At 43.2% G+C, this 25750-nt stretch overlaps 3 protein-coding genes across 3 annotated transcripts in view; 2 read left to right on the top strand and 1 right to left on the bottom strand.

Annotated features, from left to right (window-relative positions):
• Positions 1 to 2947, bottom strand: part of tnfaip8l1 (tumor necrosis factor, alpha-induced protein 8-like 1) — a 32455-nt gene extending 29508 nt beyond the window's left edge. The window contains exon 1 of the mRNA XM_061826290.1: positions 2552 to 2947. The gene's annotated coding sequence lies outside the window, so the exon portion shown is untranslated. The remainder of the gene's footprint in view (positions 1 to 2551) is intronic.
• A 6319-nt stretch (positions 2948 to 9266) lies between these two features.
• On the top strand, positions 9267 to 23290 carry cope (COPI coat complex subunit epsilon). Its single transcript, XM_061826289.1, has 11 exons — positions 9267 to 9386; positions 11951 to 12122; positions 12310 to 12372; positions 12444 to 12544; positions 12757 to 12909; positions 14235 to 14288; positions 14687 to 14768; positions 14892 to 15047; positions 18074 to 18142; positions 20315 to 20389; positions 23027 to 23290. Exons 1-11 carry the CDS (start codon positions 9304 to 9306, stop codon positions 23078 to 23080), a joined length of 1062 nt encoding a protein of 353 aa, XP_061682273.1. The 5' UTR covers positions 9267 to 9303; the 3' UTR covers positions 23081 to 23290.
• A 1396-nt stretch (positions 23291 to 24686) lies between these two features.
• Positions 24687 to 25750, top strand: part of cers1 (ceramide synthase 1) — a 45337-nt gene continuing 44273 nt past the window's right edge. The window contains exon 1 of the mRNA XM_061826288.1: positions 24687 to 25152. Coding sequence (XP_061682272.1) covers positions 24919 to 25152 — 234 coding nt within the window. The 5' untranslated portion in view covers positions 24687 to 24918. The remainder of the gene's footprint in view (positions 25153 to 25750) is intronic.

Raw genomic sequence — 25750 nt, 5'->3', positions numbered from 1 at the left:
CTGCATTTCCGCTGAACTGTATCCTACTTTCACAATTTTAAAATGTCATGGGATAAATGGGAAACAGACACTTACTTCATAATTGTACGGCTGGTTAAATTTGGTAACTTTATCTTGAAAATATAAAATGAAAAAAAATCATCCAGTACAAAAGCTCAAAGTACAGTACAAACATTAGCATTTGCAAACAAATGCCTTAACTATTGATGGCAATTCCCCCCCGAATATGCCGAGTTGACATTCACAATTAATGAGTAAACACTGAATGGGATGGGAGACTTGCAGCCAAGTACTCCATTAAACACATCAATCCATCCATCCATTCATCCATCCATCCATCCATGCATTTTCTTAGCCGCTTATCCTCGTGAGGGTCGCGGGGAGTGCTGGAGCCTATCCCAGCTGTCAACGGGCAGGAGGCGGGGTGCACCCTGAACTGGTTGCCAGCCAATTGCAGGGAACATTGAGAAAAACATTCGCACTCACAATCACACCATGGGGCAATTTAGAATGTCCAATTAATGTTGCATGTTTTTGGGATGTGGGAGGAAACCGGAGTGTCCGTAGAAAACCCACGAGGCCACGGGGAGAACATGCAAACTCCACACAGGCAGGTCTGGGATTGAACCCGGGACCTCAGAACTGTGAGGCCATCGCTTTACCAGCTGATCCACCGTGTCGCCCCCATTAAATACAATTCATTGTTATTATGCCAATCACTATCATAAACAACTACATGAGCCTCTTGAAAAGAAATGTGAACATTTCCTCTCAAATGTGTTCAACTAAGGAACTGGAAGTAGGGCTTTTTGGCATTTGTTCCTCTGTGACCGCTTTAAAATTGTTGGCTCATACTTTTATCATTTTCAGATGTTGAAATCCCTTTCTAACTCTTGTGACTTTTTGTTCGACATTGTGACTTCCTTACTATTAAAACAACCAGTAACCACCAAAATAAAGCCGGAGAAATTGAAAGAGAGATTGTGAAACTCCTCACCGTTGAAACCAATGATGCAAGTGACACAAAAAGTCCAAAGATTCAATCCAAACTCATCATTCATCAGAGTTGTCGGTGGAAGCTTTACAAGATAACGTGGGCTCTAAGTTGCCCAGACCCCTGGCCTGAACACTGAAGCCATTCATTCACACTGGAGCCTTGTTCTGGAGCCAAGCTTTACATTGTAAACACTGCAACGTGTTACAAAACATATCAGTGTTTTCAAAACACGTCTCAGTCTTTTAGTCTTAGTGGATACAGAGTGAATTAGCCTCCCTGTGACTGCAAGGACGCTTATTTGAAACTAGTCTTTTTCTGAATTTCCTCTGCTTCCGGTGAGCACCTTCTAATGCCTAATGTGAAACCCAACACCCGTGTGCAAATCTATATGTACTTTCCTTTTGTACGATCCTGTCTGAAATATTGCAGTCTAAAATTGTACATAATGTGAAATTTGGCAAGCCATTTGACAATGACATGCGGTTTTATTTTGAAAAACAACTCCTATACAAACGTGGGGGCCGATTGTGAGGCAAACCCCTTTTGTAGTCACCACCTAAAATGCAACACAAGTTATTGAGTTTCTTCTTCCCCCACTTCCTTCTTCCTTTCAAACACTTATTAGGTCCTTACAATCAAACTGATCGTTTGGACATGACCTTCTACCCAGCACATGCACTTCCTTTACAAACTGCATGCAAATCCTGAGAATTGAGGTGGCAGCCCATCATGACAATCCCACATATGCGTCACATCCAAGTACTGCAATGATGTTTTCCCATTTGACCACTTTGAATACTTCAAAGGAAAGGTCACACCTAACCCTTTTCTTTGAGGCATTTTAATTCTTATGTGATTCTTGACTCTCAACAGTCCTCCCCCAAAAATGACATGCAACATAAAACAAAGACTGGACACACAACTGTTTTGATCTTAATGCTTGACTATTATCAGTAGCCCTAACCTATTTAAAAACTAAAAGGACAGGTGTGAAAGTACAATTCTTGGCAATTCATATATTGAAAGAGTTTTCACTGCACAATAGCATTTGTACAAATGCTTGCTTGTCAACCTCCATACAGTAGAAGTTATTGACTCACAAAAAAATTAAAGTAAATGCTTGTCTCTGAGCAAAGTGATACAAACTCTTATCAGTGTAAATATGCTTCACTCTTAGTAATCTATGTGAAACAAAGGTGTATGACACACAAAAAAGCAACATGGAGAAAAGATTCGTTTTAAGGTTTCACATACTTAACTCACAGGAGGTTTTGTTTGCCTCTCAGCAGTCAAACAACTATATGACTTTGGCTCCCGTACGGTAATATAGTTACACGGTAGCAATTTCAAGGATCCTCGTCCTGGTCGAAATGCTTACAAAGTACCGTTGACTGTAAAATCTGCCACAAAACACAAAAACCGCCCCCACCCCGTTCAAAGTAATCGACTGTGTCCAAAGTGGGCTTCGTTTGACAGCGGTTGCCGAACAACAAGAAGGCGTTTTCAGCCTATTGATGAACTGTTTCGTTAAAAGCCCCAGGAGTTAAGACTCACCTTGTCTGTATCCACTCAAGAGCGCTCAGACGGCCACAAGACAAACTTATCTCAACTCTTTCTATCTGGTCTTCATCCCTCCCGGCGAGGCAGCGGCGAACGGTGTTTCACAGCATGTTCGCCCGCCCGTTGCTTGTCGTCTCGGGTGCTCCTCTGGCTGTTCTCGCTATAACCCTACGCTGGGCATACATGTGTGAATTATTCAAAGAGTATTTTATTCCCTCGGCCGCCAGTGAGATCGGTTGCCAGAGCTTGTTTAGGTGAAACCCGACTCTAGCTTGTAAAAAAAAAAAAAAAAAGTTTCAAACTTGAGGGGGGACCTGGAAATGACCAGATTGATGTGGTTTTGGGCCAATGGAGGCGCAACAGGGCTGCTGTTACGGCCCAATCAGGTCCAAAGAAAGGAGCATTGACGGTCAAGCGGATTCCCTGCCCCCATGGAGGTTTCCAGTAATTATCCGAGTACAGGTCCCGGTCCCAAGGCTGGATATTTCACAGAGGAAACGGGGCAAAGGGAACTGTGAACAGAAACAGGTTGAAGGGGGTTTTCTTTCTCGTTAGTCATCCTGTTTTCCTGACATAAATCTGCATGGTATGGTATGGTATGGTATGATTTGCTATGGTCGCATTTTATTATCTTTTCCTATCAAGATGATTCGGAATCCCATGAAGCCGTTCCGGCCGCCCCCAAATACTACAGTTTATGTTGTGTTTAATGGACAAATTGCACTGTACCAGATTTAATTTTATAAAGGCATGCGAAAATTTGGGCACGGTGGATCAGTTGGAAAGTATTGGCCTCACAGTTCTGAGATCCCGGGTTTGATATCGGACCTGCCTGTGTGGAGTTTGCATGTTCTCCCCAGTGCCTCCGTGTGTTTTCTCCAGGCACTCCTGTTTCCTCCCACATCCCCTATACATGCAACATTAATGGACCTTTCCCACTGCGGATCTTCAGCTGCGCCGCCCTTAGCTACAGTTGCCATGACCCACAATCTTCCAAAATCGCGACTGACCATAACAGGTTTAAACTGGATTCTCTATCGCGTATTTCAGATAATATTAGGGTATGTTTTTTTGCCAAATGCGTCAGACTTGTCCAAGAGAGATCTACAGAGAGGTCTCAACTATTTCACGCAAGCATATGTACACAGAATTAAGATTTTGGACAGAGCAGGACGCAATGTCGGCGTTACAGTGAAACATTCACGATCGATGCAAAAAAGTTTGACGTCTCACGAACTTCATATTGAAATCCAACAGCATAAAATTGTGGAATCGTACTGTGCATGTAAAGCAGGGTGAGTACTTTATACTTGGAAAGATCATGCATAATATCATTGTAGTCTTTGTAAGTGAGTGGGTGTACTCATTTGACTTGGCTCGTAATTGAACTCAGTTCTCAGTGTTAAAAGCTTAACGTGATACAAATGGGAAAATAGACATTTCTCTTGCATGACATTGTGCGTTTACGTATCACTAACCCACGTAAAACATGAACACTTCATTCAGCAGGTCAGTGATACACTAACAAAGTGATAGTTGTCCTCCTGCAATGATTAAAGCACTGATAATAATTAAATCAAACTCAGAGAAGTTACTTCTCCTTACTTACCTTCGAACATACAGCCTTGTGTTTGTTGATAGGATTCACATTTAGTTGAGGTCTTCCACACGCTTTAATCCATTGGAGACACTTCGTCAACTGTGTTTTAGGCTTTGGAAAATGAATCAACTGGGCCCTTTGTAACCTAGCCGGATATCTTTCATCAGAATTGCGCGTTACCCAAGCGAGTCTGAAGACCATTTTGTTCATAACATTACCTTTTCCAAGTGCACGCTTCTGACAACCAGCATTGCTTGTGGGACAATATGGCGAGAGTGGCGTGTCAAGCCAGGGGTTAAGACAATAGGGCTATCTGAGTGACTATTATAGTACAAGTGATTGACAGGTTGGAAAGGTCCATTGGACACTCTAAATTGCCCCCATGTGTGATTGTGAGTGCAGCTGCTTGTCTCTATGTTCCCTACGATTGGCTGGCAACCAATTAGGGTATACCCCGCCTCCTGCCCGTTGACAGATGGGATAGGCTCCACCACGCCTTATGCGGATAAGCGACTAAGAAAATGGATGTATGGGTGGCTATATATACATATGTATGTGTGTATATAGTTTTTTTCAACAGAGGATAGACATTATTTGTCTGGGAATATTATTATATCTGTTTACATGTGTTGCTACACTACCTGTGTTGAAATATCAGTTCTTTTTAAGGTTATGACACTGCAAAGCCATTGTTATAGGTGAGCCCAACAATTACATTTTGCATCGTTTGTTAGCAGTAAGATACCAGACAAGTGTCTGATAGTTTTATATACTGTACATGTGGTTGATTTGTCTTTTTGTTTAGTTTTTGACAATAAACTCCAACTTGGAGTGCTAATAAATAGCTTGAATCCATTTTTTTTCCACTCACAAATTGTTGCTTGTTGCTGAGTTCACTGTCATTATATACAGTAGTGCTTGTACTCCAAATTTCTACTGGATTAAAAAATAAATGCCAAACGACAGCTAGTTTCTCGAAAAACTAGGAAGTCTGGTCACTAAGATTTCAAGGCACCACTGAACTTGAATATTTGCATTTCTCGTAACCTCCTGAAAAATGCTTCTCAAAATTGTCACGTCCCATCGGAACGAGAGTAGGACCCAAATGCAGGAACTCGGAAGACGCAAGGTAGTTCAAGAAGAGACACGTTTATTATATGCAGAGGTAGGGGATCGAGCAGGCAGTCCGGTGCAGCAGCGGTAGTTGGGACGTCGGGCGAAGAGAGCAGGTGAGCGGGCAGGCAGGAGTCGGTACACAGGAGAACAATGAAAGCAGGCAGAAGTAACGAAGGAGTCGGGCTTACAAGGTTGGTCGGAGAACGGACAAAGGTCGGTACACACAGGTTCGATCAGGGATACCGGAGCACACGAACGGGACATGAAGATCATACGAACTGGCGCCGGCCAGTTGTCATCGCGGTCATATAAATCCACAGCATAATCAGGCTGCATGAGGCGCAGGTGTGCACCTTCCAATCAGCGCACTTGCGCGGACACCCGCACAGCTCGTGCTGGAGCGGCAGAATCATGACAGTACCCCTCCCCCTCAAACGCACGGCTCCCAGACGTGCCTAAACGAAAAAACAGACAATAATTAACACAGGCAGGGGTGGGCGGAAGGGGTGTCCGGAGGAGGGCACCCCCCCCCCCCCCGAACCCCAGTCTGGTGGCCATCCAGGCCACCAAACACAAGGCGTCCGGGTGGACAGGTCAGGAGGACGACCTCTGTGAGGAACCAAACGGCGAAGCAGGAACCAGAACGAGGCAGGCCACTGCTCCGGACGAGAACCTCCCACCCCGTCGTTGCAAGACGACCAGGGATTGGTCCCCACCGAGGCTTGGTCAGTAGGCAGCCGTGGATTGGTCACCAACGAGGCCAGGTCATGAAGCGGCTGGGAGCCATCTGGAGCAAATAGGATGATGGAGAGAAGGACCACAGCCATGACCGCCACCATCCCGAAGTGTCTCCAGCTCCAGGGTGGCTCCACAGAACTCCCCAGCTCCTCCTGGACAGGAACGTGAGAAGGCGGCGACACCATCGCCCCCTCCTGGACAGGAACGTGAGAAGGCGGCGATACCATCGCCCCCTCCTGGACGGCAACGTGAGAAGGCAGCGACACCATCGCCCCCTCCTGGACGGCAACGTGAGAAGGCGGCGACACCATCGCCCCCTCCTGGACGGCAACGTGAGAAGGCGGCGACACCATCGCCCCCTCCTGGACGGCAACGTGAGAAGGCGGCGACACCATCGCCCCCTCCTGGACAGGAACGTGAGAAGGCGGAGGCAGCATCACCAACTCCACCTCCACCTCCTCCTGGGCGGGAACGTGAGGCGACTGGGGAACCGTCGCCGCCTCCTGGACAGGAACGTGAGAAGGCAGCGTCAGTGTCACCGTCGCCACCTCCTGGACGGGAACGTATGGGCGTGCCCGTCACCGACAGAGCAGGAACGGGGAGCGACCGCGGGCCGGTCGCCGACAGAGCACGAGTGTGGAGCGTCCGCGGGCCGGTTGCCACTGGTACTCCAGAGCACGGACGAGAAGCGGTTGTGGAGACGTCGCCACCTCCTGGACAGCAACGTGAGGCGGCATTGGGTCGGTCCCCACTGCCACGTGAGCTTGCAGTGCATCCGTTGAAACAGCAACGTGGGCGTGGCGCGGTGGCGAATCCGTTTCCAGGGCAACGTGAGCGAGAGTCGGCAGAGAGTCAGTCGAAACTGACACGTGGGCGTGTCTCGGGAGTCAGTTCCAACTGCTGCGTGAACTCTGATCGGAACAGCCAAAACCTCGACGTGGGAATGGCGAGGAGGCGGGTCAGTTTCCACAACTACGTGCGCTTGGCGAGGTGGCGATTCCGTACCCACTGCGACGTGCACTTGACGAGGTGGCGGGTCGGTTTCCACGGCAACGTGAACGAGAGTAGGCAGAGAGTCAGTCGAAACTGACACGTGAACCTGCATCAGCAGCAAGTCCGTCGCCGTTGCGACGTCAGCGTAGCTCCGCTGGTTCGCCAATCCTTGCCGGACCTGGGCCGTGAGAGCCGCCAATTCCGCGCTCTGCCGCTCTATCTCCGCCCGCATTTCGCGGCGGAACGCCTCGTGATTTGGTGACTCCTCCTCCCTCTGGGCTGGAAGCTTCGCCACCAGCTGCGGGTCTGCCGGTTTCGCCGTTGCCGGCGAAAAGTGAGAGGACGATGTCTTAGTTGCCGCGCAGCGGGAGGCACCGGGGAGCGCCCGGACGGGGCGTCTCCTCTGGCCGCCACGCGGAGGTCCCGGGTAGATGGCCAAGCGGGTTCCCTCATACGGACTGGTGTACTTAAACCTACCGGGCGAAGACGCTCGGGTGCTGGAAACGCGGGGAGGTGAAACAAACTGACTGGGATGAAAGATCGGACGAGCAGATTCATAATCAGAATAATCGGAGTCGTACTCCGGCAGCCGGTCATACAAATCACGGTCCTCCTCATATTCCGAAAAGTCAGAGTCCAGAAGAATATGAGGAGCCGGACGGGTCGTGTTCGGGACGTATTCATACCTCGCTGGCGGAGCGTAAGACACGGAAGCGGAGGACATCAGGGAGCCTACCCGGATCGGACAGGCTTGGTCCTCCGGCAGACGGTCTACCTTGCGTCGGTCCCGGCGACGCCGGGTCTTTCCTGCTGGGTCCTGTGATGGCCAGTTCGTTCTGTCACGTCCCATCGGAACGAGAGTAGGACCCAAATGCAGGAACTCGGAAGATGCAAGGTAGTTCAAGAAGAGACACGTTTATTATATGCAGAGGTAGGGGATCGAGCAGGCAGTCCGGTGCAGCAGCCGTAGTTGGGACGTCGGGCGAAGAGAGCAGGTGAGCGGGCAGGCAGGAGTCAGTCCACAGGAGAACAATCAAAGCAGGCAGAAGTAACGAAGGAGTCGGGCTTACAAGGTTGGTCGGAGAACGGACGAAGGTCACACAGGTTCGATCAGGGATACCGGAGCACACGAACGGGACATGAAGATCATACGAACTGGCGCCGGACAGTTGTCATCGCGGTCATATAAATCCACAGCATAATCAGGCTGCATGAGGCGCAGGTGTGCACCTTCCAATCAGCGCACCTGCGCGGACACCCGCACAGCTCGTGCTGGAGCGGCAGGATCATGACAAAAATGTGATAATCTGATAATGGTACTTAAAAGAATAGTACAGTTTAGTTGCATGTAACTTAAAGTGCAACCAAACAATTTTTTTGTGTTTTGTTCCTAAATACATTAAAAATATGTTTGAATATCCCAGACACCCTCTGCTGTGGTGTTCCACATACATCCCACCGGGAGGAGACCCGGGGACAACCAAGGACACGCCGGAGAGACTCTGTTTTCCTGCTGGCCCTGAAGCATCTCGGGATCCCCCGGACAAGCTCGATGAAATGGGTGGGTAGAGGGAAGTCTGAGCTTCCCTGCTAAAGCAACTGGCCCGGATAAGTGGAAGAAAATGGCTGGATGGATGGATGTTTCAAGATAACGAGTGCAAAGACTGAGAATAATGTAGTTCTGAATGATTGAGGTAAGGTTTTGGTATGGTTTTAAACAGTTTTACCTTCTACATGGTCCTGATTCTGTGACGTGTCAAACTGTATTGTTGTTCTTGTTGGTTTCACTTTAAGTCCTATATATTTATATACATTTAATCTTTAGGAAGTGTTTTTTTTAAACATTTACTTAGGTACAGTTATTGTTGAACTTTTATCTGCATTCTTAAATTTTAATTGACATTATTTGAGTGCAGTTTTCCCATTCTCCTATACTGTTTTTTTAAGCACAATGTTTGTCTTTTTGTTGATGAAACCTTTAAAGGCCTTTTCAGACTGCATGTAGGTTTCCTTTGTGTTCACCATGGAGCTGTGCACATGGATGACGCTGCTTTGGCGTAAACTTGTCCAAATTTGGAATGGTACATTAGTGGCCTGCTGGGAAGTAGCATTGAGGCTTTTAGTGCTGGTTTGGATGTGAAATAGAGCATATGTCATTTCTCTTCCAAGGCTTGAAATAAGTGGGTTTGCATTGCAATTTGCAAATCAGTTTGAACTTTGTGGCAGCACAGTGACTGACTGTTTAGCACTTCTGCTTCACAGTTCTGAAGACCGGAGTTCAAATCCCGGCCTTGCCTGTATGGATTTTGCATGTCCTCCCCATGCCTGTGTGGGTTTTCTCCGGGTACTCCGGTTTCCTCACACATTCGAAAAACATTCACGGTAGGTTACTTGAGTACTGTACTCTAAATTATCCATTGGTGTGAATGTGCGTGAATGGTTGTTTGTTTATATGTGCCCTGCGATTGACTCGTGACCAGTTCAAGTGTATCCACCTCTCACCTAGAGTCAGCTGGGATGGGCACCAGGACACTCGACCCCAGTGACTCTAAGTGGTTCAAAAAATTAATGAATGAATTTGCATTTTGGACCTCATAAAAATACACTGAAAAGAAAATTTAGAAAGTTGCTCCTCAAATGAAGTCAATGAGTAGGAAAACTGCTTCTCCAAGGAAAAAAGATATTTTAAACTGAAGCTTGGGACACTAATACACTGTCTTATCACTTCCTTCATTTTTTTTTCCAAGCTCTTTACTGCACAAGTCTAGTAAAATCTTTGCTGTTAGCATGCTGAGCTCACTCCACCAAACCCTCACATATTGGAAGCGATGAGATCATGGTGACGCCACTCTCTAATTGAACATTTTTTTACTCTGAGACATGGCAGCGCCACGGTAAACACACACCTTGTGATGAGTCCCCACTCCATTGCAGCACATACAGTACAGAAAATAAGTAATTGAACACCCTGCTTTATTGCAAGTTCTCCCACTTAGAAATGATGAAGGGGTCTGAAATTTTCATCGTAGGTGCATGTCCACTGTGAGAGAGCTAATCCAAAAAGAAGGTGACTGTTGGTAATACACGAAAACGTCATGGTTTGAAATCATGCATGGCACGGAAGGTTCCCCTGCTTAAACCAGCACGTCAAGGCCCGTCTTAAATTTGCCAATGAACATTGGGATGATACAGTCATGGGACAATGTTTTGTGTTGAGATGAGACCAAAATGAAACTTTTAGGTCATATTTCCATGAACCGTGTTTGGAGGAAGACAGATTATGAATTCCATCCCAAGAACACCATCCCTACTGTGAAGCATGGGGGATGGTGGCTTCATGCATTGGGGGTGTTTTTTTTTCACATGGGACAGGATGACTGCACTGCATAAAGGAGAGGATGGCCGCGGCCATGCATTGTAATATTTTGGGGATTAATCTCTTTCCCTCAGTCAGAGCATTGAAGATGGGTCGTGGCTGTGTCTTTCAACATGACAATGACCCGAAGCACACAGCCAGGAAAACCAAGGAGTGGCTCTGTAAGAAGCATATCAAGGTTCTGGCGTCGCCTAGCCAGTCTCCAGACCAAAACCAAAAAGAAAATATTTGGAAGGAGCTGAAACTCCGTGTTTCTCAGCGACAGCCCAGAAGCCTGTCTGATCTAGAGAAGATCTGTGTAGAGGAGTGGGCCAAAATCCCTCCTGCACTATGTGCAAACCAGGTGAACAACTACAGGAAACGTTTGACCTCTGTAATTGCAAACAGAGGCTATTGTACCAAATATTAACATTGGTTTTCTCGGGTGTTGAAATACTTATTTGCAGCTGTATCAAACAAACATATCGTTTAAAAAATCATACATTATTATTTCTGGATTTTTCTTTTTAGATCATCTTTCTCACAGTGGACACACACCTACGATGAAAATTTCAGACCTCTCCATGATTTCTAAGTAGGACAACTTGCAATATAGAACGGTGTTCAAATACTTATTTTCTTCACTGTACATAAAAGAAGAAACAGATTTTTTACATATCATTAGGCACCTAACGATTAACCAAACATGTGCTTTCCATCAAACCATTGCTTTCCTATCAACATTGATAGACTGATAATGATGATAATGAAAAATACTGGGATTGGATGGCAAACACTTCACTGCACCCCACCTCCAGCGCGCAGTTAGCTGGGATCAGCCCCGGCATACTCACAACCCGAGTGAGGATAAGTGGGGTTGGAAATTGATGAGTGCACAAATTAAAAACTGGTGGTTTTTAGGTGGGCTCCAGACAAAATATTTTCCACAAATTATTCTAAAAGCCCCCCAAAAATTAAACAATACTCCTAAAGCCATCCTGCCGATCTTCCTTTTGCTCTCCTTCTGTTTGCTAATGTCATGCCCAATTGTTGGGAAAAAACTGATGGCCATTTTATTTAAGGAGTGGATATTCCAAAATAGTTCCAACAAAGCTCCTGAACCCCATGCTCACAGGCCAATGTGTGGCCTGTGACCAGTTGAGCTTGCACACAGAGGTCCATGGCCAATGTTTGACACCATGTAGGGTACGCCTTCTGTCTCTGATCGTTGTTTCTTCCTCGAGTGTGGTGGTTCCTTCATAAAACAACTCAAAACTCTCCCTTTAAAAAAAACAATGTAACAATAATAAAGCCACGTCTTTACTAATGTCGTTAATCACCGTCCAGAAACTGAACTGTATTAAATTTGATTTGTGGCGCCCTCCACTGGTTGGTCTCATTACTTAAAATTCAGGTGGCGTAAATTAAGAAACATTTTTGTGCATGTAGTTGGTATTTATTTTTAAAAAATATTTCATGTATTTATATCTTTATATATTTCTTTATGACCATTGTAATTGAAATTGAAAACTTGAAACTTTGTCAAAATTTTTCGAAACGATGTTTTTCTTCTTCCAACTCCATCTCCCAGACGCCCTTTGCTCTTCGCGACGGAAGTGACGTCCTTTTTAGACGTGTCAGGAAGCGTTTTTCTGTCCAACATGGCGGCTCAGCAGAATGATGTTGACGAGCTGTTTGATGTGAAAAATGCTTTTTACATCGGCAGTTACCAGCAATGTATCAACGAAGCCCAAAAAGTGAAGGTAGGCCAGTTTTGTGTAAGGTTTAACATCTTAAAATAAGATCTTTTACTCCGTAGGACCCTCTGTGACCAACCCAATTTGTCTGAACGTTACTAACTAAAATACAACGAAATAGTGTCTTATATGTCTATAATCTAATGACAAAAAAGAGAGACTAAACCTAAATGTGATTTTAATTTCTCTTAAGAATTCAACACCAGAAAAGGAGACTGAACGGGACACGTTCCTGTACAGAGCATATATTGCCCAGGTAAACAATGCATTATGTAATGAATTGTGGGAGTATCAGTTGCAATAAATAGAATACAAAAACTGTTATAGAGAAAGTATGCAGTCGTCATGGATGACATCAAGACTAACTCTTCTCCTGAGCTTCAAGCTGTCAGGATGTTTGCAGAGTATCTGTCAAGTGAAAACAAAAGGTAAAACGGTTAGTAATTTTTCAGGGTGTCATTACTCTATCCATTGCCAAGTGAATTCAGTTAGTTCTCCGCAAAAAAGAGTTACATGGATATCTTAATAACATAAGATTAATAAGGTTAAAGGGAGAACAACTGTAGTGAAGATTTCAATGTTTAAAGTACAGAATGTTGACAAATTAATTGCCATTCTCTACTGTTGTTTTCCATTACAGAGACGCTATTGTGGATGATCTCGACAAGAAAATGGCAAAGAGTGTGGATGCTTCCAACACCACATTTCTCCTCATGGCAGCCTCCATCTATTACCATGCGATGAACACTGATGCTGTGCTCAGGACTCTGCATCAAGGGGAAAGTCTGGAGTGGTAAGAAGGGCTTGAAAATTAATTATTCCCTAGAGGCTCCTTACCATGTATTGTTGACCATTAATGAATTAGTTTCAGATAGTGATCGGTAGATCTGTTGCAATGTTTTTTTTTTAATATACTGTCCCAAAAACTAACTTTGTTTTTAATGCCTTGTAAATCATGAATAATAATAGGTAAATAATAATTTGTGGTATGACAAAATAATTATCACACCACAGCAAACAAAATAGCATAACTAGCAAATAACAAAACTAATAAAAGGGACTCACGAAATAATTGACAGAAAACATGCACTATTCATGATGCTTACTTCCTCCCAGCATGCTTCGTGCCACTTAGTGCCAACAGTGACACAAAGCAAGCCACCAAATATTAACTTATTCATCCATCCATTTTAGACTTTATCCTCACAAGGTTTGCAGGCATGGTGGAGCTTATTCCAGCTTCCTTTGGGTGAGAGGCGGGGTACACCCTAAATTGCTCCCTAGCCAATTGCAGAGCACATATAAACAGTCATCCACACTATTATTCACACCTATGGGAAATTTAGAGTCTTCAACCTACCACGCATGATTTTGTGATGTGTGTGCATACTGAGTACCCATAGAAAACCCACACAGGCATGACAAGAACATGCACACTCCACAAAGACAAGGGTTAGATTTGAACCCTGGTCCTTAGAAATGTGAGTCAAAGATGTGCTGAACTTTCGTTCCGCGTGCCGATTTAAATGTTATTCACGACGTAGTCAAATTTTTTGTAATACTTTTGGTCATTTGATAAGTGGGTGGCTTCAAACAAAAGGTGCTCTGTTCTGAATTTTTTTTAACACATCTAGCTGTAAATACCATGTAATAAAAGCTGGAATTCTGAACTTTCGTCTCACCTTTTCATCTGACACCAAAATGTATTCAACAAAAACTAAGGAATTAATCTTCCTGTTGCAATAATTTTGGTGGTTACTGTAAATAAGAAGCATGATATGATCAGGGGTAGGGTTACAATGTTACCGAGTTGGACAAAGTATATGAATAAAAAAAATATGAATTTAAATGACTTAATGGTGACTGAACCTGTGGAAACGGAGATTGTTGCAAAACTCTACCAACAGTGGTGTAAGGGCCACTTCGCCTGGTGTGCAGGTATTAGTTGCTGAGTTGACTGTTTTTGGCAATTGCGTTTGAGTCCCATTGCCGCTGTGCTGTAAGGTTGAAGCTTGCTTCAGTTAGGTATTTTATAAATGTGTTGCTTTTTTGTGTCGTTTAATTTGGTGTGTTTAACACAAGGATATCAAACTGGTCTAATTACAACTTGTTTTTCAGCATGGCCATGACAATTCAGGTGTTGCTGAGTCTGGATCGTGTTGACCTGGCGAGGTAAGCAGTGATTTAACTGGCCGAAAAGCTGTACAAACAAAAGACAATTTGAAATTAATTTAAAGTTGTATTTTTTACTTTTTTTAACATGAATCCAGTTATACAAATTAACTGTCATTAAACTCACATTTTATTTGCTGAGTTTACACAGTGAAATTTCAAATGTGAATTCCACTGAGGCGTCTCACAATATTTTGTGCTATTGAACGTGCTCCAGCCATGTGCAACCAAAAAGTTAAAGAAACAAGATGAAGCAGCGGAGCACACACCCCAAATCAGTCCTTTGATGCTTGGTGTGTCATACTGAATGCGGATTCCTTGCATGATGCATATGACAGTGGTTCAAGAATGTTTTTGTGACGTCTAATCTATCTAATCATCATCATGTTCTTTGCCAGGAAGGAGCTGAAGAAGATGCAGGAGCAAGATGAGGATGCTACATTAACCCAGCTAGCCACTGCTTGGGTTAATTTGGCTGTGGTGAGCAGATCATCTCTAAAATGCTTATTTTAGTAGCCAAGTTCTCACTGATAGTTGCCATTTCATTTGTTGGAGGCATTTACACTTTGCACACTTTTGATCACCCTCTGCTTATTGTCCCAGGGAGGAGAGAAGCTGCAAGATGCCTACTACATTTTCCAGGAGATGTCAGATAAGTACTCCTCGACGCTGCTGCTTCTCAATGGGCAGGCAGCCTGCCACATGGCTCAGAACAAGTGGGAGGAGGCCGAGGGAGTCCTACAGGAGGCACTTGACAAGGTTAGATGGAGTTCGGAGGATGTTAGGTTTGTGAGGATCTCACTAAGACAAATTATGCAGCTATAGCTCACTTTCCACTAATCCCCAATTAATGCGCCATAGGTGCTGTGTGACTACAGAGTTAAACCGAGGCAACAATTTTTTTCCTCTTAACAATAATCCTTTTTTTTTTTTTTATTCATAATTGAAAACTGTTGTCTGATTGACAGGTCTCTCATATTCAAAGGATAAATAATTACTGCACACATTCACTTTTTACCATCTAGTCGGGCTGGGTAGGGGTAAACTTGACCTGGGTACCAATTTTTTAAAAATATACCAGTAACTTAAAAGAACAACCACAAAATAAATGAGTAACAGAAATAATATATTAAAACAAAAGCATAAGAATTTGTTGTGCATTTTAGTTTTACAGGAACAAAAAGCGTGCTCAGAGAAAAAAAAACATGCAAGCAACACACGGAGTCGTCAGGTTGCTTTTACAACGCAGGAACTTGCATACACAAACTCTTTCACGGCACATTATTTGTTTTCAATTAAAACGTTTTTATTGTGAGAAGCCAAAATGGAAATCATTATTTAATTTCTCATTAATCGTCCAGCCCACTGACTGGTTCAAATCACTCTATTTTTGGGGGGCAGCTCTGTCTCTTGTAAAGATAGACAAGAGTACTGCCATGATGACCAGGCGCAGGGATTAGGCATACAGCAGAGTGAGCGGCTACAGAGTTGCTTAACCAAGTAATATTTAGTGACTTTTGTGACTAGCTACTTCTTCCAAAGAATAGCAATGGGCAACAAATGTCGTGTCTTATTGGACTCTTTGAGTCTCCCTTCATAGAAAATGGACTGAAGCCATGACTGCCTAATTATATCGTTGAACTCCCCATCTGTTGTGTAGCAACAGTAGGACAGAAGTCCAAAACAGCTTGCTCATAGAGGCAAACAACAATATAATTACTTTGTTGTTTAATTTTACATTAGTGTGGACAGGCACTCCTAAGACCCAACCATTTGTACACAAGTTTTCCATCTTATGTCCTCTTTTAAATTAAGCAGCAGAGGAACTGTTAAAAGAGATTAAAGTTATTTACCTCACAAAGGCTCATATGAATAAACAATTGCTTGATCAGATTTTTCCATATACTCTACTGTATTAATTTGGCCTTCAGAGGACATCTTAAATTGCCACTCGTTGGGGGAAAAAAAGATTCACCACCACTTTAATGTATTCAAAATGATGATTCAGAACTTTACTTATTGCAATATCTGTCAGATCAGCAGAGAGCGCCATAGGTTTTTTCCTACATTAATTGATGGAAAGGCAAGTTGACTGTTGCATTGATGGACACTTAAAGTGCAGGTGATAGCCCTATAAACATTCTAATATAGATATTGGAACGGAAAAATACATATAACAGTATTCACTTCAATGTCTATACGAAAAAAAAAGTGAGCGGAGAATGCGTCATCCATGCACAAAGTTGCGGAATTGAGTGTCCCTCGACATCCAAGTGGTCGCCATATTATTCGCGTCATCTGTCTTTGACGTCATCCTCACTTCCGCCGTTGAAAACGCGCAGTGCCTGCTACTATGGAAGCCGAACAACAGAGATATTCGGATTTTTCCAACGCCCCTTCTGGCACGGAAGCTCTTTTCCAAAAGGACAACACCACACAACCGAGTGAAGTTACCGGGGCAATATTACACTATTGTTTCGAGCCCTCAGGGCAATATTACACTATTGTTTTGAGCCATATTCAGATGATACGCCATCACGGCCAAACCGCCTCCCGTCCGATCCACTTCCGCTGCGGAGATGAGCCATCGCGGCTCATTGCAGCCGGCCGGTGTGGCTTATGACTGAGCCGAGCGGTGCCACTTTGTGTTCATAGTCGAGCCGGTGCGCTTCATGCTCGCATGCGACTGAGTAATGCATTCTCAGCTGGGTTCTTCAGAGCCGCCCCCGTTGCAAAGCCCGACGCGCAACCTTCGCAGAACATGTGACCGCCGAACGCAGCGCCTCAGCCGGTGTGGCTGAGTTTTGGCCCGCCGTGCTATATAAGGAGGGGGAGGAGCCGAGCTATGTTGCAGGCTGAGTGAGACATTTATGGCTGGGCGACACGCACATCGACACATTTCATACGCGGATCTTTTGTTACGTTATGAGAGCGCCCGTTTACGTGGTCCGCCCCAAACTATTATTTTTTTTTAGTAGCTGTATGCGCACATCAACACATTTCATACGCTGATCTTTTGCTACCTTATGAGAAAGACCGATTACGTGATCCGCCCAAACTATTTTTTTTTAGTAGCTGTATCCACACCTACCTGTTATTTGGAACCCAGGAAGCTCTTGTCCTTTGCACCCGTGCAATCCATTTTTCACAACGAACATGGTCTCTTTCAAACTTATGAAGGGTAATTCCATTCTCACGAGTGTTCAAGCAATGTCCAGCAATGAAATGAGCCGGCATTTTGGCTAGCACGAAGGAACAATGAGCTACCTTCGCGGAGGTAAAACTAATGGAAACAAACGAGTCCACGAGGGGGCGCCACTGTCCTTTATGTCACTTTCTGCTTCTTCTCGACAACAAATTCCCGAGAGGATTTTCATGGTGGGATTTACAAAAAGCTGTATTGGTCAAAATCATGTTTTGTGGTGAAAAAAACACATGGGACCATATTGGCTGTGAGTTTTTCATTAATAATATACCAAAAATCATCCGTTTGACGACACTCTAGCTTTAAGGTTCACATTTCGTGTCAGGTTAACTTTGATTTTAAACCCTTTCATGAGACATTTGTTTATGACCTGATGTAGTAAATACTGTATGATAATAAATACTGCAGGTTTATGATTAAATAACTGGCTGATTCTGGTGGTGACAATTACGCCATTGATTAAGCTTTTGCCTTATGTCAGACTAAAAAGGCCAAATTGCAGTGCATCTTGTGAGTTTTTGCGTGTGTTACAAGTCTGATGCTACTTTCTTTCGTTCTTTCTTTAATTCCCCATTTACAGGACAGCAGCCACCCTGAGACTCTGATCAACCTGGTGGTGCTGACTCAGCACCTTGGAAAAGCCCCTGAGGTTAGACTTTGGACCTTAAGCTGTGAGCCAGACAATACTTTTTATAGCCACACATTTTGTCTTTTCCTACTGACAAAACATAATCTGACCTATTCTTACTTAGATCCCTTAATTTTGGTTACCACATGTTCTCATCCAAAGGCATATAGCGATGCATTTTTATCTTATAATGAAACACATTTTCTTATCATATCTTTGTGTTTACTGCTGCGTGTGTGTGCTTTGCAAACGTTCATAAGATAAAGACTTGATAGGAGTCTAACCGAGTGCTGACCATTGAATCCGAGCCATCACTATTCAGCGATAACAGTTGATAACATCTTTTCAAGGTTAAAACTTTGTGCAACACTTACCAGACAGTTCATTAGGCCCATTTGCACATTAATTTGATGGCCAGTAAAAGAGAGCTACAATATTAAGATTTCTGCCTTTGTTATAATTGGCACTGTTGCAATGTGTACAGTATTTACCTGTACTTTGTTGACTTGTGTTAAATTATGTTTTGGATTATTGTCCTGTTGGAAGACACTGTAAATCTCCTTCCCAGTCTCCGGTCTTTTGCAGACTCCAACAGGTTTTCTTCCAGATTGCTCCTGTATTTGGCTCAATTTATCTTCCCATCAATTTGAACCATCTTCCATGTTGTTGCTGAATAAAAGCAGCCCCAAACCATCAGGCTGCCATCACCATGTTTGGCAGTGGGGATGGTGTGTTCTGGGTGATGAGCTCCGTTGTTTTTACGCCAAACATCGTTTTGCATTGTGGCCAAAAAGTTTGATTTTGGTTTCATCTGACCAGAGTACCTTCTTCCACATGTTTGGTGTGTCTCCCAGGTGGCTTGTGGCAAAGGTTAAACGAGATATTTTATGGATATCTTTGACAAATGGCTTTCTTCTTTCCATGAGGGCCAGATTTGTGCAGTGTATGACTGATTGTTGTCCTATGGACAGACTCTCACACCTCAGCTGTAGATCTCTGCAGTTCATCCAGAGTGATCAGGGGCCTCTTGGCTGCATCTCTGATCTGTCTTCTCCTTGTTCGAGGTGAAAGTTTAGAGGGATGGCCGGGTCTTGTAGATTTACAGTGGTCTGATACTCCTTCCATTTTAATATGATTGTTTGCACAGTGTTCCTTGAGATGATTAAAGCTTGGGAAATATTTTTGTATCCAAATTCGGCTCTAAACTTCTCCACAAGAGTATCTCGGACCTGCCTGGTGTGTTCCCTGGTTTCTTGATGCTCTCTGCACTTTAAACAGAATCCTGAGACTATCACAGAGCAGGTGCATTTATATGGAGACTTACACACAGGTCAATTCTATTTATCATTATCAGTCGACATTGGATCATCAGAGATCCTCATTGAACTTCTGGAGTGAGTTTGGTGGACTGAAAGTAAAGGGGCCGAATAATATTGCACGCCCCACTTTTCATTTTTTTGTTAAAAAAGTATAGAATATCCAAGAAATTTCGTTCCGCTTCACGATTGTGTCCCACTTGTTGTTTGTTGACAAAAAGTTTTAATTTTATCTCTTTATGTTTGAAGCCTGAAATGTGGGGAAAGGTTGAAAAGTTCAAGGAGGCCGAATACTTTCACAAGGCACTGTAGGTTTAACAAGTACGCCACTGGCTAATAAAACGGAAATAAAGTAAGACTACTTACCAATTGAAGACATCCAGCACAATGAAAAGAGAACAGGAGTTAAACAGGTGACATACACTTTATTGTGAATTACAAAATATACTGTTAATTTGTTTTTGCTTCCACCAAAGAGGAGGCTGATGGATGTTGTGAGGGAAGACATGAGGGCAGTTGGTTTTAGAGAGGAGGATGCAGGAGATAGACTTAGATGGAAAAAGATGACACACTGTGGCAACCCCTAACGGAACAAGCCAAAAGGAAAAGAATAAGATCTGCTTTTTGCTCGGTTTTGGTTTTTGTTTGGTTTTGAGGCATCCATCTCCATATCATTTTTGTGACAATCCAGAATGCCACTTTTAGGATGTTTAAACTGCAAGATGTGTCACTTTCTGTTTTCCAGTAGTTACAGTTCAAATGAACAACATTTGGCATCGTTTTTGTCCGCAAGTGACCAATCGGTACCTCTCTCAACTCAAAGATGCACAGTAGGCTTATCCATTCCTCAAAGACTATTTCTGTAATTTGTTCACAGGTGACCAATCGCTACCTCTCTCAACTCAAAGATGCACACCGGGCTCATCCATTCCTCAAAGACTATTTTTCAAAGGTAACCTACCTACCTAGATATTTTTAATTAGTTGCTTGAAATTTTCCATCTCATTACTGCCTTAATTAGCAATACTTTGAGGTTGCTTACACACATACCAGTTTCTAATTTCTAATCTGATTGTGGAAAAACGGCACATGAACAAAAAAATAACTGCCATGTGCTTATTGCTCTTAGTATGCAGTGTACTCGAGTTGATCAACATAGCTTACCACATGCGCGCACACATGCAAAATGCAACATCTATTGTGATACAACACTGACCTATGAGAGGCAAGGATAAAAGAAGCTAAGTTAAATGTTAGCTTATCTAGTAAATGCATGGTGGTTCCCAACTCTTGTCACTTTTATTGTCGTGTATTATTTGTGAGTCAGAGTGGGTAATATGACATAAAATTCATAGCATGGTATAAATTGAATCCCTTAACAGTAAATGGATACAGACCCTTTCCAAAAAGTGTGAATATCATGTAAAAGTTTTATTTCCACAATTTGTTTGAAAACATTAAACTTTCATAGATTATAGATTCAGTTCCCAAAAGTTAATAAATTGCAAGTATTTTTCATTTTTTATTTTTACATTATTTGGTCTTCCAGCTCATGAAACCCATAAAATCAGGAATTCCAAAAATTTTAATGTGAAGAAATAACCTTTTATTTCTCAGTTTTTGTAGAAAAAGAAAGCATAACATCAAATCAATCAAAATGTGGTACTTTCAAAGCAATATGTTAATTTTCAATATCTGGTTGGCAATCCCTTTGCTTTAATCACTGCCTTGATGTGCAGTTAGAATGAGGCAATCAGCCTGTGGCATTTGGCTTGGTGTTAGGGAAGCCCAGATATCCTTGATACTTGTTGTCAGTTCTTTGTTTTGGGCTCTGATGCCCCTGATGCCCCTCATTTTCCTCTTGATTATACCCCATAAGTCTCAAACCGGTGGATCATGGAAGCATTTATGAATGGGTCGTTTTTATTAATACAACAATTATGGTGTTGTGTGATCAGCTGTTCAACCTGATTTGACAGAACTGCTCAAAAGAGGTCACTGATGGTGTAATGGTACACACGCCTGACTATGGTGCGTGCAGGGTGGGATGTTTTCCCGCTCAGTGATTGTCTATTTGCCCTGTGACTTGACGGGTGACCAATTTAGGGTGTAGTCCCCCTTTCGCACGAAGCTAGCAAGGGGAGGCTCAAGCTCTCCTATGACCCTTGTAAGGATAAGAAGATTGGATGATGAATGGATGATCGATCGATCACTCCAAAGCTTTAAATCGCAGCAATTAACCTTAAGTGGAACCTGAGAACGACCGCATTTACTTAATGCATATATCACAAGACAAATAACGTCATGATTTTGTATTGTCATATAATGTCATACAGCCTTTCCTTAATTGATTTTTATATTATCTTTGAGTGGAGGGAGACAAGCAAGTGTCAGTTTTCATTGTGCAAGACATATTGATGACAAAAACAGTCTTTACCACATTGCATCTGTAAATATAATATAGAGCTCGTGCACATACGTCATTAAATCACGTCACTGGCCGGAAGTGCCGGTCAAACAAACAATTCTTCAGTGCTAAGTCGGTTGGAGACGACGCACAAATACGTCTTATAGCAAGGCACCCAGAGTTTTGTCCGATACCATTAAACATTTAGAAGGTGATAATAAACAAAAGTATGTGTAAAAATGAGACGGTTGGCATAGAGGACCCATAATCAATGCCGGAGTCGATGTTTTTGAAAATGTGTTCCGGATTGTGGAGCGTAATATACGACAATTGAGACCCTGAAGTGTTGAACAGCTGAAGGTGTACATCAAGCCAGTATGGGAAAGAATTACACCTACAAGGCTTCAAAAATTACTGTCCTGTTTATTGTTAAAAAAAAAAAAAAGAGAGAGAGAGATTATGTAACAAGGTAAACATTACCTTGTCCTTTTTTGGGGGGTTGAGGGGGGGGTCGTTAGGTTCTAATGTAATTATTTAATTATTTTTTTATTTTGATTTGCTATAAACAAAATTTAAGTTTTCACAAAAATATCTTGTTTTGTATTCAATGAAATACAGGTTGAGAATGATTTACAAATGTATTCTCTTTATTTAACACAAGATCCCAAATTTATTGGAATTGGGTTTGTAGATTAAATTCATGTGTAATTTGTTATTCCGCATGTACAAACCTATTACAGTAAAACCTTACACAGTTTGGATGCTGCTTGGATAAGACTTGGGGATGCATTTGTTCAAAAAGCTTTGCAGCTTGTTTGCTTGAACGTGCATAGTGTGATAAGTTGACATGAAAACTTGGTGAGAATGACTAATGCTATTCTTTGTCACATCACAATCACAGTCACTGGTTAGAGGTTTTCTGAGTTTGGGGGGGGACACAAGGGATGTGAAATGCTCAAATTTGACCAAATTGTTTGTATTTGTGTACCTTGCCCAACCTGGCCATTTGTTATTGTGGAGGTCCTGCAGGCCCTTCCAAACGCTTCTTCTTTATAATGCATGTAGTTGCACAATGGCGCAGATGTACACACACACTTGAAAATGCACACATAACCGAACCAATGCACAGCTGTTGCTTAACTTTCTTCTTTTTTCCTCATTTTTTTTTTTTATCCCCTGCAGGAGAATGACTTTGACAGGCTAGCGATGCAGTATGCTCCCACCGCCACTGTATAATGGCCCTCGAGTTAACCTTCTTCTTCTCCTGTTTTAATTTGCATACCTGGATTAATTTTGATGTTTTATTTGAAGACAATGTGTTGAAATAAAAACTGCAACTGCAAATAATTGACAAGTCCAGAATTTACATTACAAAAATCAAATGATCATACATCACCAAGCAAAAATGCCAAACTATGTTAATTACGGTCTAGTCTGTGAAAGAGCATGTAATTGTTGGAGCTATTAAATGTTGCTAGTGTATAATGGCCCTCGAGTTAACCTTCTTCTTCTCCTGTTTTAATTTGCATACCTGGATTAATTTTGATGTTTTATTTGAAGACAATGTGTTGAAATAAAAACTGCAACTGCAAATAATTGACAAGTCCAGAATTTACATTACAAAAATCAAATGATCATACATCACCAAGCAAAAATGCCAAACTATGTTAATTACGGTCTAGTCTGTGAAAGAGCATGTAATTGTTGGAGCTATTAAATGTTGCTAGTGTAGAGGGTTGTGTGTGTATGCGTGTGTAAATTTAATTAAATAAATTTCTGACAAGTGAAATTGGATATTTTTTACAGCCCACCTAAACTCTCATCAAACTGCTCTCAAAAAGATGCTGTACTGTTCTGCTCTACTGCAAACTACATCCACAGTGGGTATTAAGATGCTGTACACCACACAGAAGTGACTTGGAAAAGGGTGTTTTCGGGTTTCATTAGGTTCAGCTGGTGTACCCAATATAGCCACTTGTGTAAATCCTTAAGCACATTTCTCCTGTAGTTAAACTGCGTATGACGTAACAGTACTTGGAAGTTCTAATAAAAGCTCATGTAGATGGTTGTGTATATATATATACATATATATATATAGTCTTAAATTTTAAGGCGTGTTGCGCCTTGTCTAATCCGCGAATGTTTCAAACTGACGACTCAGCGGGTGAATAGCGGTCCACAGTTACGTCACGAACTTGCCTCCCCGTCATTAATTTTATTCCCTTTTTTTTTTTTTTTTTTTTTGCATTAACGTGCCTATCTCCTTCCTAGCGTCGGGCTTCAGCCGTGGATCCGGTTCACATTTAAACTCGACCATCGGCGGTGACGGCGGCATCTCCCGGTGTTTATTCGTCGCTTCGTATCTCATTCTTTGCTTCTTTTTTTTTTTTTTACAGTGAAAGATGCGTTATATAAACGGAGTAACGGTCAAGGGATGAGACGTGACGTAGCAGCCCCATATTGGCACAATAGTCGCGTGCTCTTAGTCACCCGCAAAGCTTCACTGCTTCACGGACCCTATTTCTAATTTCTTCCACGGTCCCGAGTCTTTGTTATAGTGACTTAGCCGGCTTGGGGGACACCACCAATGCCCGTGGTTTTCCCTCTGGAGTGATTTGAAGTTAGCTCGCCATTTCAGCAGCAACAAGCCAAGCTTCTGGGGGTTCGCAGCGAAATGATGATGATGGTGGTGGTGGTGGTGGTGGCGGTGAGAAAAAACCCGCACTGTGTGGCTCGTGGCTCCCGTTAAATGTCTTTCACATGGTGGCATTTAGGCTATGATTGTGGCTGGTGCCTATGCGGACACCCGATAAGAAATCCTCCCGGTCGAAGAATGAGCGGTCCCGCACCCTGAAAATATGGACAACAAAGAATAAAGACTAAGGCTACCCGACCGAGACGGCGACAGCGGGGTGTCAGATCAAGGTTTTGTTTTTTCGTCAGCTAGCAAGCTTGTTACCGGATTAGCCACACGGGCAGGGTTCGAGAGGGATCTCCGCGTCTTAACCCCCTTTCCGAGCGCTTTTGAAATTGTTTTTGCTGCCGTTGTTTCCCTGTCGAAGCGCCCCGCTACGATGGGCGCTCATCCCGGGGATGTGGAGCCCATGCCGGGATACATAGAGCTCATCAACCGAGCCTCCGGCGTCATGCTGAAATCTTGGCGAGATTGTAGCCAGTGCGGCGTGGAGCTCACCACGCGGACACTCGTGGACCACGCGTACATCACCTGGACTGAGATAGCCCTGTTCTTCTTTTGCGCCTTTTTGTGGACGCAGATCAGGCGGGGCTTGACAGAAAGTCTCTTCAAGGTGGGTGACACGCATACACATGCACAAACTCGAAAACTTCCAATATATATGTTTTTTCAATTTCACCTGAAACTACGTGAGGGTAGTGCGGTGAATAGTTGTTAGCTTCTGTGCCGTATAGTTGGGAGGTTCGAATCTCGACTCATCTTCCAGCGTGTTGTTTGTCTGTTCTACTTGTTCGCACTTCTCAGACACATGCATGACTTAGCTATCTTGAAGACTAAGACATAAATTCTTTATACGGGACTGCGATTGGCTGGCGACCATTCCCGGGTCTATCCCACCTCTCACCCAAAGTCAGCTCCCTCACCCGGCTTAGGGTCCACCTCCCTCGTGACTTGAATGAGGACAAACACTGTTCAGTATTAATTGAATGGAAAGATACTGTTACAGTATATGGCCATAAATTAAAAAGTTACAGTGCCATGTATGTCATATTTTGTTGAGGTCTGGGAAACTGTACAAACACCAGTTCCAATAATGAAAGCTATTCTGTTGCCTGAGCAGCAAAGATAGGCAGCAGTGTCTTGAGATATGAGTGGCCTGACTTAAGTCTTTTGGGATATGAACCAATTGGACAATTTTTTTTTTTTACAAT

The sequence above is a fragment of the Syngnathoides biaculeatus genome, chromosome 7 (assembly GCF_019802595.1).
Source record: "Syngnathoides biaculeatus isolate LvHL_M chromosome 7, ASM1980259v1, whole genome shotgun sequence".
In the NCBI taxonomy this organism is placed as follows: Eukaryota; Metazoa; Chordata; class Actinopteri; order Syngnathiformes; family Syngnathidae; genus Syngnathoides; species Syngnathoides biaculeatus.
This window is presented reverse-complemented; position numbering and strand designations above follow the sequence as displayed.